An 11699-nucleotide genomic window follows, 5' to 3' on the forward strand; every position below is an offset into this window, starting at 1 on the left:
GCAGTGTTAAATCATTTAATGAATCATAAACATTACACGATTTAACCACTAGAGGGCAGCAGTGTTAAATCATTTAATGAGTAATAAACATTACACGATTTAACCACTAGAGGGCAGCAGTGTTAAATCATTTAATGAATCATAAACATTACACGATTTAACCACTAGAGGGCAGCAGTGTTAAATCATTCAATGAATCATAAACATTACACGATTTAACCACTAGAGGGCAGCAGTGTTAAATCATTTAATGAATCATAAACATTACACGATTTAACCACTAGAGGGCAGCAGTGTTACATAATTTAATGAATCATAAACATTACACGATTTCACCACTAGAGGGCAGCAGTGTTACATAATTTAATGAATCATAAACATTACACGATTTCACCACTAGAGGGCAGCAGTGTTAAATCATTTAATGAATCATAAACATTACACGATTTAACCACTAGAGGGCAGCAGTGTTACATCATTTAATGAATCATAAACATTACACGATTTAACCACTACACTACATTGGTAGAAAAAATGAAGACGACAGTGGTGCCATACCCCCCCCCCAAAAGTCTAAATGTGTGCGCAAGTACAATCCTGACTTTCTTAACACTTTCAGTGTGTGGAATGTGGGCTAATGCTATCAAACGAAGCACTGAAGCCTTCAAAAATAAAGCGACACCAAGCGACGAAACATCCAACGCCCGTGGGAAAGCCTGTTGGGCTTCTTGTTGTGTATGCACGTTTACATACACATGATAAATAAATGTCTTTGTGATCATCACATTGTATCATCTCATTTATTTGACAAGGGTTTTGCCTGTTCAACTCCGCGAGGACGCCGGGGTCCTCGATCCCCTCCCCTTCCGTTCCGTTCCTACGGCTTGCTTGCGCAATCTACCTCACAAAACATGGCCGCGTTTGGTATCCCAGCATGCCCAAAACCCTCATCTTTGCAAAGAAATCATTGATTTTCTTTCATTTGTTATGGATTTTTCACAAAAGGAGCCCAAACACACACTGTCCAAATTCGCCATAACCGCTGGAAGTCGGATCTTGCAGCATTTCGACGGAAAAAGACACATTACAGACCCAACAATGTGCTAGCGGATGTTACCATGGAGCTAGTAGCTTCAGAAAACGCTAGTACGTAAAGTATAAACCTTACCTTCTTCTTCTTCTGAGCCGTCAACCAATGTTTAACCTTGCGTAACTGAGCTACCCTCGTAATTGATCGTGCGCTCAGTCGCAGCCATTACGCACAGCAAGTCCGCTACTTACATACCACGTCTACGACCATATATATATATATATAGTTTTTGCAATTTGCAAAGGCTAAAAATAAAATGAAAATAATATAATATAATATCAAAATATAAAGGGAGAAACACCTTTAGTGTGTCAGAATATCATTTGGTTACCATGTGTCCATTTGGGTCTCCAAATATCCTTTTAGAGCTCCGCCTGGATCTCTTCATGGAAGAAACACTGTAGAATCGTCATACTTTGTCCAATCTTCTTCAAATTTGAGGCGGTTGTTCACTGATAGTGTAGTTACAGCCCTATACTCCCTATACAGCCCTATATTTACCTGTACAGATACAGCCACAGGCAGTTATTTATACTGAAAGTCACAGTGGTTCAGAAGCTACAGCCATTTTAATTTGGGTATGTCATTTTAGGTGGTTTTGCTCCAAAATAGGGGTGGAGTTGAACAGGTAACAATATAGTTATTGAATACAAATCAAACCAAGAGTGAGATCAATTAGTTAAACTACTTTGTACTTGAAAAGTTGGGCCCCGAGGTCAAAAAGGTTAAGAACCCCTGCTGTAGGCTACCTGATGTCGCTGTTCCTCTAGCTGTGGGTGGATCTGCTGAGGTGTAAGAAGTGCATTGCTTTGCATATTGAGTCCTGATTACAGAGCGTGAAACCTGAGCTCCATGGGCAGCTTGAGAGACACATTCAATCATTCGTAGCAGCTCACAGAAACACACTCGACGTCAATTTGGACAGCTGTCACCAGAGTTTATCAAAGCTCTACCGACGATGGCATTGTGGGCTCAGACTTTCGCGCTTGTCTACTTAATAACATCAGCGGTAAGAGGGAGAGTGGAAAAAGAGCCGTCTCCAGAGTGCAGAGCATTCCTCTACATGGGAACACCGCCGACCGGGCTGGAGCACCCCTCCCTTCAGTTCATTTGCCAACGTTACAACAAGAGGCCACGCTACATGACACTGTTCAACACTGTGGACCATATACCTGTGTACTCTGCATACACTTTCAAACGCTCAGATGGGGAGAAATGCGTGGATGTCCCATGGATGTATGAACCGCAGGTAAGGAAGAACTGTTGAACACAAGGTGCTAAAAAAGGCTTTTAACATGAGCAGCATGCTGTAATTGTTTTTCCAAATTAAAAAAGAAACTCATGCAGATGTTGTGTAAGCACATTCTACTGTCCTATCCTCATCATCTCACGTGCACTGGCTCTGTCTGTCTGTCCCACACAGCTGTCCACATCCTCTGATACAGAAGAGATGCAGCCCTTCCCGCGTGGTTACATGCACATGAATTTTGAAGATGCCCAAGCCGTTCTGGACGACTATACGAACGCCATCCTTTACGAGCGCGGCACCCTCAACCCGGACGAGCATCAGGACGACCCCAATGACAAGGCCTCCACCTACACCCTCACCAATGTCGTGCCCATGGTGCCCGACTTCACCAACAGAGTGTGGAACAAACAGGAGCACGTCATCCGCAAACGGCTCAACAACTACTGCCACGGTACAGCTTACGTCGTCACAGGCATCACCACCTCGGGGAACATGATCCGCCGGGAGAACATCAACCGCATAGCAGTCCCCGCGTACTTGTGGTCCGCCTACTGCTGCGTGGACTACGACCACAACGCACCTTATAACGAGCGCTACAAGTTCCCATCTTTTGCTCACTATGGGCTGAATGAGGAGGAGAACAACGAGGTGGTGGAGATCTCCGTCCAGAAGCTGAAGGAGTTCCTCAAGAAGACAACCTTTGTAGACCAGAACTTTCAGATCTTTGTGGGTGACTGCATCCCACCAGGGTCCAGTAAAAACTAAATAGTCAAATATTTAGCGACAAGGCAGCTATGTGCCATTTTGCCATTTTGCCTATCTTGGGCCACGTTGTTTTTCTTCTTCTTTAATAGGGCTTTTTTTGACTTGTCATAATAAGAAAAGCACAGGTGTAACATTAACAATGGTTCTGCACAAGTGTCCCAGTAAGCCATGACAGTGAGCCAGCATGCAAAGTACCAGGACACTGATGTAGAAGCAGCTAAATGGTATTGAGCCATGATTCATTCTATTATTCACAGCCGTGCTTCTCCTGCTGTAAAATGTCAGAATGTCTTCTACAGCCTAATGTAGGAGCTCAACATGGAATCTGCTTCACTGGTAACTTTACAAACTCAGAGACTGAGTTGTTTAGCAGTGCTCCTCTTGTACTTTGAACCCTTTATTTAGAAAAAAATGAACTGACTGAAAATGCAACATAAATGTACTGTACCTGCTTTGTCTAATCTGTGGTAATAAAACATTGCACACTATAATTAAACTGTCCCTGACCCTTCATTTTTTCTGTGATATTACATACATTTCTCATGATCACTTACAAAAGCAACACATTAAAATGAAAATGGTAAACCTACTCTATAATGATTTCATACTTCTCACTATAATATATATATATATATATATATAGTGTGTCTCTTTCTTACTGCCCTCCATGAAACAATCACCAGCATTATAACTGAACTAACAACTTTTATGGGGTCACTGCTGTTGTAGTCGTATGACATTTACCACAGACTCGATCCTTGATTCATTGGTATTCATACAAGAAGGTGGACTTAAAGGCCAGAGCTGAGACAGACGGCTGCTTTACATTTGTGTAAATAAACTACAATCTAAAGCTAGTGGGTCAGATCTCCTTCTCTTGTCTGACACAGGGATTCACATTCAGTGTCTGATCTGCATTTTTATCTCCACCAGGAGGATCATGAGATCAGTCAGTGGGTGTCTCTGTGTTTGTCCACATCTCACATACTGCTGCTGCAAACTGCTAAATAATGTATGGCTGCATGCCAAAGTGCCTCTTGTGGTTGCAGCAATTCACACTTTCTCAAAACACCTTTTATTGTCCGTTATAGCCTGTTAATGCCTCACTCACTACTATTAACCGGCCCCTGACCGGTAGGGGCCACAAGTCATAGCACAGCTGAGTGCATCGCTGCCAGAGACACAGTGAGGGAGATTCATTTGCTCAGTAGACCCGAAGCCTAAATAAACGTTTAAAGTCGCGGTTACGGCCGTGAGAAGGAGCTGTGACGGAGCTGAGACGGAGCTGAGACAGACGCCTGCACAGAGGCGGTGCAGACATCTGCATACATTACAATGACAGCGCATCTGCTGTGGGAGACATGCGAGTGAACAACACATCTGATACAGTCTGAATGCCAAACGTACAACTTGAACGAAAGCTCTCATTTTTACTGCGAGAGAATAAAGTCAGTGTCATTTTTCCCCTCTAGTCATAAACTGCTCTCCATGATTGATAACATTCACTGCTTTTGAATTACTGCTACGACACTCGTGGAGCTTTGAATATATGGAAAGGACTTTACAATGGGAGGCCAGTTTGCTGGAAGTACAGATGAGGCAAGAAGGGAAATGTTGACAGAGCTGGGATAGCGGCTGTACTTGTCAGGCCGTAGCGGGTTGGCAGTGGTGTAGAGGTCTAAAGGGACAAAAAAGATTGAGAGAAAGAGAGCTTCGGTGATGACACCTGCATCAGGAAACTGTGTCTCCCCCCTGGCGGCTGTCATGGCCGTGCTGACCTGCGCGTTGCTACGGGGGGCTCGGGCCGGAGTGGTGGGGGACTTCAACCATGTGGAGCGCTGTAAGGACTCCCTCTACATGGGCACCCCGCCCAGAGGCTACCTCAGCAACTCCTTCACCAAGATCTGCCAGAGGTATGAGGACAAACCCCGCTACGTCACCCTGTACGACCCCCACAGACACATCCCCATCTATTCTGCCTATACATTCAAGAAGTCAGACGGGGAGAAGAAGGTGGACTTCCCCTGGATGTTTGAGCCCCAGGTGAGTGTTCCATCAAGCTCCAAATTGTTAGTAAACTATAAGTCAGTTTTTAAGTCAGAGCCAATCCAAATCCATTGTTTTTGCAATGTATACTACATTGTATTGTGCCATATAATAGTTAATAACCTATCACGTTTCGTTATGAAACAAGATGTGGCCAAGATGTGGCCAATGTCAGACATCAATAATCGTATGTCTGACATCACACAAGGCAAATATTTCATATAATTACACCCAACAAGTAGTTTAGAGAGCTGTGGTAACTATATTACTGTTGCTACTGGCATCAAAGTGAGCTCGAGATTAGCTGCTTTATTGGCTATGAATAGTATTTCAATGAGATAGTGTAGCCTTAACCATTTATGCTCTGGTATGTATTCAAATGTATCCCTTGCAAATCTTTATTGTGAATGTGGCAAATTGTCAGAATGTAAAAAGTCTATGACTTTACAAATGAACAATTATTTTCTGCTCTAACTTTCAGAAGTAATAAAACAGTCTACTAAATTCCTGCCATGTTGTGCCTCTCCTTGTCTGCTCTAGCTGGCCTCAGAGAAGAGCAGCAGTAACATGGAGTCCTTCCCCCAATCTTCAAGCATGCACATGAACTTCGAGGACACCCAGGCAGTCCTGGAGGACTACGCTGATGTGGTTCAGTACGAACGTGGCCAGCTGAACCCTGACGAGCATCAGGCTGACCCTCTGGACAAAGCCTCCACCTACAGCCTGACCAACGTGGTGCCCCAGATCAGGGAGTTCAACATAGGGCCCTGGGCCGAACACCAGGACCTCATCCGCAAACGTCTCAACAACTACTGCCGAGGCAAAGCCTTTGTGGTCACCGGGGTCACCACCTCCGGGCACACGATCCGTCGCAACAACCTGGACAGGGTGGCCGTACCGGAGTACGTGTGGTCGGCCTACTGCTGCGTGGAGTTTGACCAAAACGCACCGTACTTCGTGCGCTACAAGTTCCCCGTGTTCGCAGCTTACGGGCTGAACGATCGCGTCAACAACCACATGGTGGAAGTTCCTCTCAAGAACCTGGAGAAATTTCTCAAGGGGAGGATGGATGTGGATAAGAACTTCCAGATATTCTACAGTGATTGTGTGCCAGATAACTGAGATGAAGTGATCTTTGTTGTAATTCAAGTTTAAAGTATGTTAGAAATGTACTTTAGCACTGCGGAGAGGTACAGGGTTCTTACACTCAAAGCATACATGGATCTAAGATGTGTTGTCAAATCTAAATATATATTGTAAGCAATAAAATGTGGAATTGATTGGAGTCTGTGTCTGAAGTCCAAATGTCCATATAAGGATTATTTTCATTGAGATTCCTCTTTATTATTCTCAACTAAGCGTTAGGTCTACATGTCAAATATATTCAGTTTACCATCAATTAAGACAAAGAAAACCTACAAATCTTCATATTTGAGAAGCTGGAACCATAGAATCTAAGTATATTCGGTTGAAAAATGACTTGATGATTGACCTTAATTTGCAAACTCACACATAGAGAGTTTGAAAATTAATACAAACTAAAGCAATTTACGTTTGAAGCTACAAAAGAAACCATCGAGGGAAATTTAATTTATGATTAATTACATTTAAAAAATGAAGAGCAACAATGGAGAAATTGTTCCAAGTTCTTTTATCACAATGTTCTTCAAATACGTTGTAATCATTGATTTCATCCACAGGATGGCATTGCAGCTCATTATAAATGCTGAAAATGCAGCACAAAGTCTGTCCTAATAAGACACTTCCTATAGCTCGTCTTCACCAATAATCATGAAATTGTAAGTTACAGAAATATGTCTGTCGGTTAGTTTATGTTCCCTTGTTGGCAGTCTGAGGCATACACAGATTATAAAATGAAGACTGGTCCAGAGACGACACCCTTTTCCACGACACCCACCCCCGCGTCTGCAGCTCGGTCTTCTCCAGCGGACCTCCATAGTAGTGAGGGTCCACGACCAGCAAGTAGCTCCCATTGTCCCCAGTGCACACCCCTACTACCCCCTTAGAGGAGTTGTCCCTGTCCCCTCCCATCATGACGGGAGATCCGTGCTTCTCAAAGTGCCGATGGAGCTCTTCCACTGCGACGTGCTCCAGCTCTGCCCCTCCACCTCTGACGTGCACCAATTTACAGGGGACATCGTAGAAACAGTCAAGGACCAGGGAGGCTTCACATGTTCCTATCCACTCCCTGGAGCACGAGAACGAGCCCGGCTTGTCCCCCATGGTGACCAGGGCTTGCTGGATTTCTGGGAGGCTTGGCGGAGCTTGGTGTTTGTCATTAAGTGGAAAGCAGTTACGGGAAAGCCAGGAAGCCATTGTCTGAACGGTGCGGTAGCCACATCCCCAGCCCCTGTCATCTTGTCCATCACAGCCATAATGGAAGTAGAGATAGTTTCCTTTTATCTGAGAACATTTCACAGGATCTGTAAGTGGATTAGGAAGACCGGTGTGGACATTACTTGATAAGGTTTTGGTATTGTTCATGGTCTTCCCGTCTTCAGCTCTACCTCCTCCCCAGTCAATCTCCTCAGATTCCGCTAACACAACATTTGTATCCATTTGACCTATTTGTCCCTACTGAGCACACACTTTGCATTTAACGTACTGTATTTGGTTTTAAGTGCTTCCAGCAGTTCGTTACTTCATAACATGAACTATCCATCCGGAAGTCTTCTGGTGTAACTGCAATACCTGTCCCTTCGCTGCACATGGGAGAACACGTTGTTCCGCCTTAGAATTGTTCCCACTGACGGTGGTGCCTTCAGGAGCTTTTCGTCAGCTCCGTTTCATTCTTGCGAATATAACCATAACTTGTAGTTTGAAAGTGAATTTATTTTGGAACATCAATGAAATATTTACCCTACATTTTCCATAAAAAATAAATAATCTGAACAACTGTTAGCGTTGGAAAGAAAGTGGAACAAAGCTGCAGTAATAAGAAGCACAACATGCCTAACATGACCGGCAAACTAGCTTTCATTAAAAGGACTAGTTGTCATGATTTTATACAGTATAGTCATATAAGATAATTAATAATACATACCTCGTCGTTTCAAGTCGTGGCTTAGCATAGCCTACAATGCAATCTATTGTTCCGGGTGTTTGAGACTTACAATGTTTTTAGCCGCCTTTAAAGATGGCATAAACTCTATCCAGTGCACGTGAGCGCAGCGCATCTCAACACACCTGGTTGTAATTAATTTTACGGTAATCCATGAATCACTAGCTGTTAAAAAAATATATAAAAGATAAATGGCTACCCGCGTAAAATATACACAATTAGTCTCCTCATTCATAGTTTTGCTGTCTGTGTGCGGCGTTTTCTTTGCTAAAAAAAGTGATGTAGAACTAGGAACTCGGGAAAGCGTCGGACTTGAAATAAAATGCGGTGAAGTGGAGGTGACAATAACCGTAAAGCGACGGTTTTTTGAGGAGAAACGTGTTCCTTTCAAACCTGAGAATCTTCGACTTGGAGCAAACTTAACGCAGCAGAGGTCCTGCGAAGCAAAGGGACCGCTGTCTGACTCTGACGTGGTCATCTCTGCAGGGCTGCAAGAATGTGGGACTGAGTCCAGTGTAAGACAAGGGGAGAGAGGGGGGACAGGTTAGGACATGAGAGGCCCAGAGTAACAGTTAGCCTGATGATAACCTCTCTAGTGTAAAGAGAGAGACACACTTTTCAAATATCTATCAGACATGGAAAGCTCAATATTGAAGCACAAATTGATCTCAGGCAATTTAGGTATTTTTGTCATTCATGGTTTGATGCATTTCTTCTGCCATCATCCAGGTTCATGGTGAGTGGCTTGTGTATTCCAACCAGCTGGTACTGATTCGTGCTGTGGTTCCCACCTCTGCAAGCAGTGTGATAGTTAGAGGGGTGACTACTGTCATCATACCTGTTGAGTGCCATTATAAGAGGTAGGCCTAAGACAGAGAGTGCCATATTATTGTGTGAATCCATGCGTGTAGAGTAGGAACAAAGTCAGGAGTGTAACTGTCATCAACACTTTGTAATTGCATAAGCAGTGCCTTATCTTTGTGTGAGCACAGAAAGCAGACAGTGAATGGAGAACCGCTAACCCCAACCTGGCAACCCATGACATCCACTGTCAGTGCTTTTGGCCTCCTGCGCTTCTCCCTTCGCACCATGGCAGGTGAAATAAACACCTGTTTCAGTCCAGATGCAATATATCAGCAATATTGTTTCTATCTGGAACATATCAAATTGGGACTGATAAAAGCTTTGTTCTCATGCAGATGACTGTAGCGCTCTGCGTAGTTCCTCGGTGTATCAGCAGGGGGAAGCAGTGTTTTTGGAGGCCAGCGTGGAGGCCCCTCTGCACCCTCCTCTTGCTCTGTTTGTCGACCACTGTGTCGCTACGCTGAAACCGGACCCTCTCTCCCTGCCCGGCTACAAGTTTATCAGCAAGCATGGGTACATTTTTACTAAAAAAAATAAGAAAAAAGTGTTACTCATAAATATAACACTCATTTGTGGATAGTTCAGCACATCAAAACTCACACTCAGCAACAAGAGGTCATTATACAGCACAGTGCTTAATCCAATAATCAGATGTAGGATTAGAGTGGGTACTCATCTATCATGGAGTCATTTCAGCATGTGTTGCTCCTCTGATGCAGATGTCTAATGGACAGTGTATTGCCGGGGTCTTCATCTAAATTCCTCTCAAGGAAGCAAGACAACAGACTGTGCTTCAGTGTCCAAGCCTTCCACTTCAACCAGGAGTCTTGGGAGCAGGTAACAACTCCTCGTTGGACACGAGCCGCCAGTCCATTACTTTCTGAATTTCTAATACTTATAATCAGAGCCATCATTTTAGCATAAAGTTGTGTGTGTGTAATATCTTGGGATTGTTGTGTTACTATTCCTCTTGCATCTAAAGGGTATTGTTTGTCAGACATTTCACATTTTAACTAATCTTTGGCCTGAAGATAATTATGATTTTGTTGAAATTAAATTCATTTGTCTCTCTCCTTCTAGATGTTCATCAGCTGCCACATGAGGGCCACTCTGAAACCAAACTCTCACAGCCACCTTGATAAAGCCTGCTCCTTCCATAGACCCACATTCAGGTTCGGCTGTTTAGTGCCCTTCAGTTGTTGAATCGGTTCATCGTGATTTTTCAGTATCGGCTCATAACGTCCACTGATGAAAAGTGTATTGGATCATCTGGGGCACAGCTGAGGTGTGTTATCAGGATGTTTCTCTGTCATTCAGCTGGAGAGCCACAGAGGGAGACAATGCTCTGTGTGGATGCTGTGACTCTGATGACTGCTTTGCACAGACCGGAGAGGAGAACAGTGGCCCCACTGAACACACAACTCAACTAGATACAGGTTGCTCAGCCCTTTATTTATATATATTATGGAGGTTTTTATAAAACAATTACACGATGACTTAGCCAGTTGTGTGTTTCCAACAGAAAAGGAGCATGAGGCGGACACAACAGTTGGGCCACTTCACACCCTGCCACGCTCCCATTGGACAGGCCGCCTGTCAGTCACTAAAGAGCCCTTTTCCAACTCTACAATTATGACTGTGACCAACGCCAGGGGAGTTAGGGGACAATAAAGAATCCATGTCATCATGAGGGTTGACATTTAGGATTCTTGGTTCTACTGATTGGAGGCACCTACAAAAGCCATTTGAAGCTCCTAAAAGTTATTTTTCATAACTTTGAAGCCATGGAGGCCTGTTGCAGCATTATTTTACTATAACCATCACAAAAAGCTCCACACACACCACTGCCGGCTACAAACAGAACATGTTGGCAGAAGAAATGAGTGTGCCATAATGTAAACTGAGTAATAGACTTGAATACATTTATGTAAGGAGGAGAGGTTTTTTCCTCTGTGTCACAGATGTGTTCATTATTTCCGACAGATGAATACTAAAGGATGCTGCCTAATTTTGTTTCTGTAAACTTCAGTAATTCCAACAACAACATTGTGCCGCAGATCGTCTGACGTCTGTGTGAGCATGTAGTACAACACTTCCATGCTGCATGCCGGCGCAGTACTGTTCCTGTTTTGACTGAGGACGCTCCTAAACCACAACTCAGTCGTGCCTACTTCGAGGAAGTTGTATCTGACACCAGGAGAAACAAACGGAACAACACAGACCAATCTCCACCCTGATGGTGTCATTTTTGTGCATTGTACAATAAACAATAATTTGCAAATGATGTGTTGAAGTTACTGTCATACATTTACAGTAGGTTGTAAATCTATTTTTCTTTAGTTATCTCAATACTTTTAAATGTCTTTTCATTCTAGACAAACCCATGAGGAATTTCCACAAAGAGGCCTAAGAACTATAATGGAACCTAAAATATCTCTGAGGCAACAAGTGCACTAGAATAACCAGACATTTGAGTAAGAATGGGACCGATACGCAGCCATGCACTGTGCTTCACATCCCGTCTGCAGTAGAAACACTTGTCTAGTCCTGTGAGAGGACGTGACAGACCAAATGGGGAAACCTAGTTTTCACTTGGCAGTGTT

The 11699-nt window shown here is 43.7% G+C and overlaps 4 protein-coding genes across 4 annotated transcripts; 3 read left to right on the forward strand and 1 right to left on the reverse strand.

Annotated features, from left to right (window-relative positions):
• Positions 1-1987: 1987 nt before the first annotated feature.
• Positions 1988-3225, forward strand: LOC116385825 (endonuclease domain-containing 1 protein-like). Its single transcript, XM_031851571.1, has 2 exons — positions 1988-2339; positions 2514-3225. The coding sequence occupies exons 1-2, from the start codon at positions 2049-2051 to the stop codon at positions 3102-3104; spliced, it is 882 nt and encodes a 293-aa protein (XP_031707431.1). The 5' UTR covers positions 1988-2048; the 3' UTR covers positions 3105-3225.
• Positions 3226-4718: 1493 nt separating this feature from the next.
• LOC116385645 (endonuclease domain-containing 1 protein-like) lies at positions 4719-6404 on the forward strand. The gene is made up of 2 exons (XM_031851298.1): positions 4719-5147; positions 5691-6404. Exons 1-2 carry the CDS (start codon positions 4824-4826, stop codon positions 6270-6272), a joined length of 906 nt encoding a protein of 301 aa, XP_031707158.1. The 5' UTR covers positions 4719-4823; the 3' UTR covers positions 6273-6404.
• Positions 5742-7854, reverse strand: ufsp1 (UFM1-specific peptidase 1). The gene has a single exon (XM_031851299.1). The coding sequence runs from the start codon at positions 7728-7730 to the stop codon at positions 6981-6983; it is 750 nt and encodes a 249-aa protein (XP_031707159.1). The 5' UTR covers positions 7731-7854; the 3' UTR covers positions 5742-6980.
• A 569-nt stretch (positions 7855-8423) lies between these two features.
• Positions 8424-11358, forward strand: LOC116385783 (zona pellucida sperm-binding protein 3-like). The gene is made up of 8 exons (XM_031851502.1): positions 8424-8747; positions 8962-9092; positions 9225-9328; positions 9432-9609; positions 9816-9933; positions 10177-10268; positions 10414-10532; positions 10619-11358. The coding sequence occupies exons 1-8, from the start codon at positions 8424-8426 to the stop codon at positions 10765-10767; spliced, it is 1215 nt and encodes a 404-aa protein (XP_031707362.1). The 3' UTR covers positions 10768-11358.
• Positions 11359-11699: the final 341 nt, after the last annotated feature.

Source organism: Anarrhichthys ocellatus, unplaced genomic scaffold (genome assembly GCF_004355925.1).
Source record: "Anarrhichthys ocellatus isolate YVR2014 unplaced genomic scaffold, GSC_Weel_1.0 scaffold11, whole genome shotgun sequence".
Lineage (NCBI taxonomy): Eukaryota > Metazoa > Chordata > Actinopteri > Perciformes > Anarhichadidae > Anarrhichthys > Anarrhichthys ocellatus.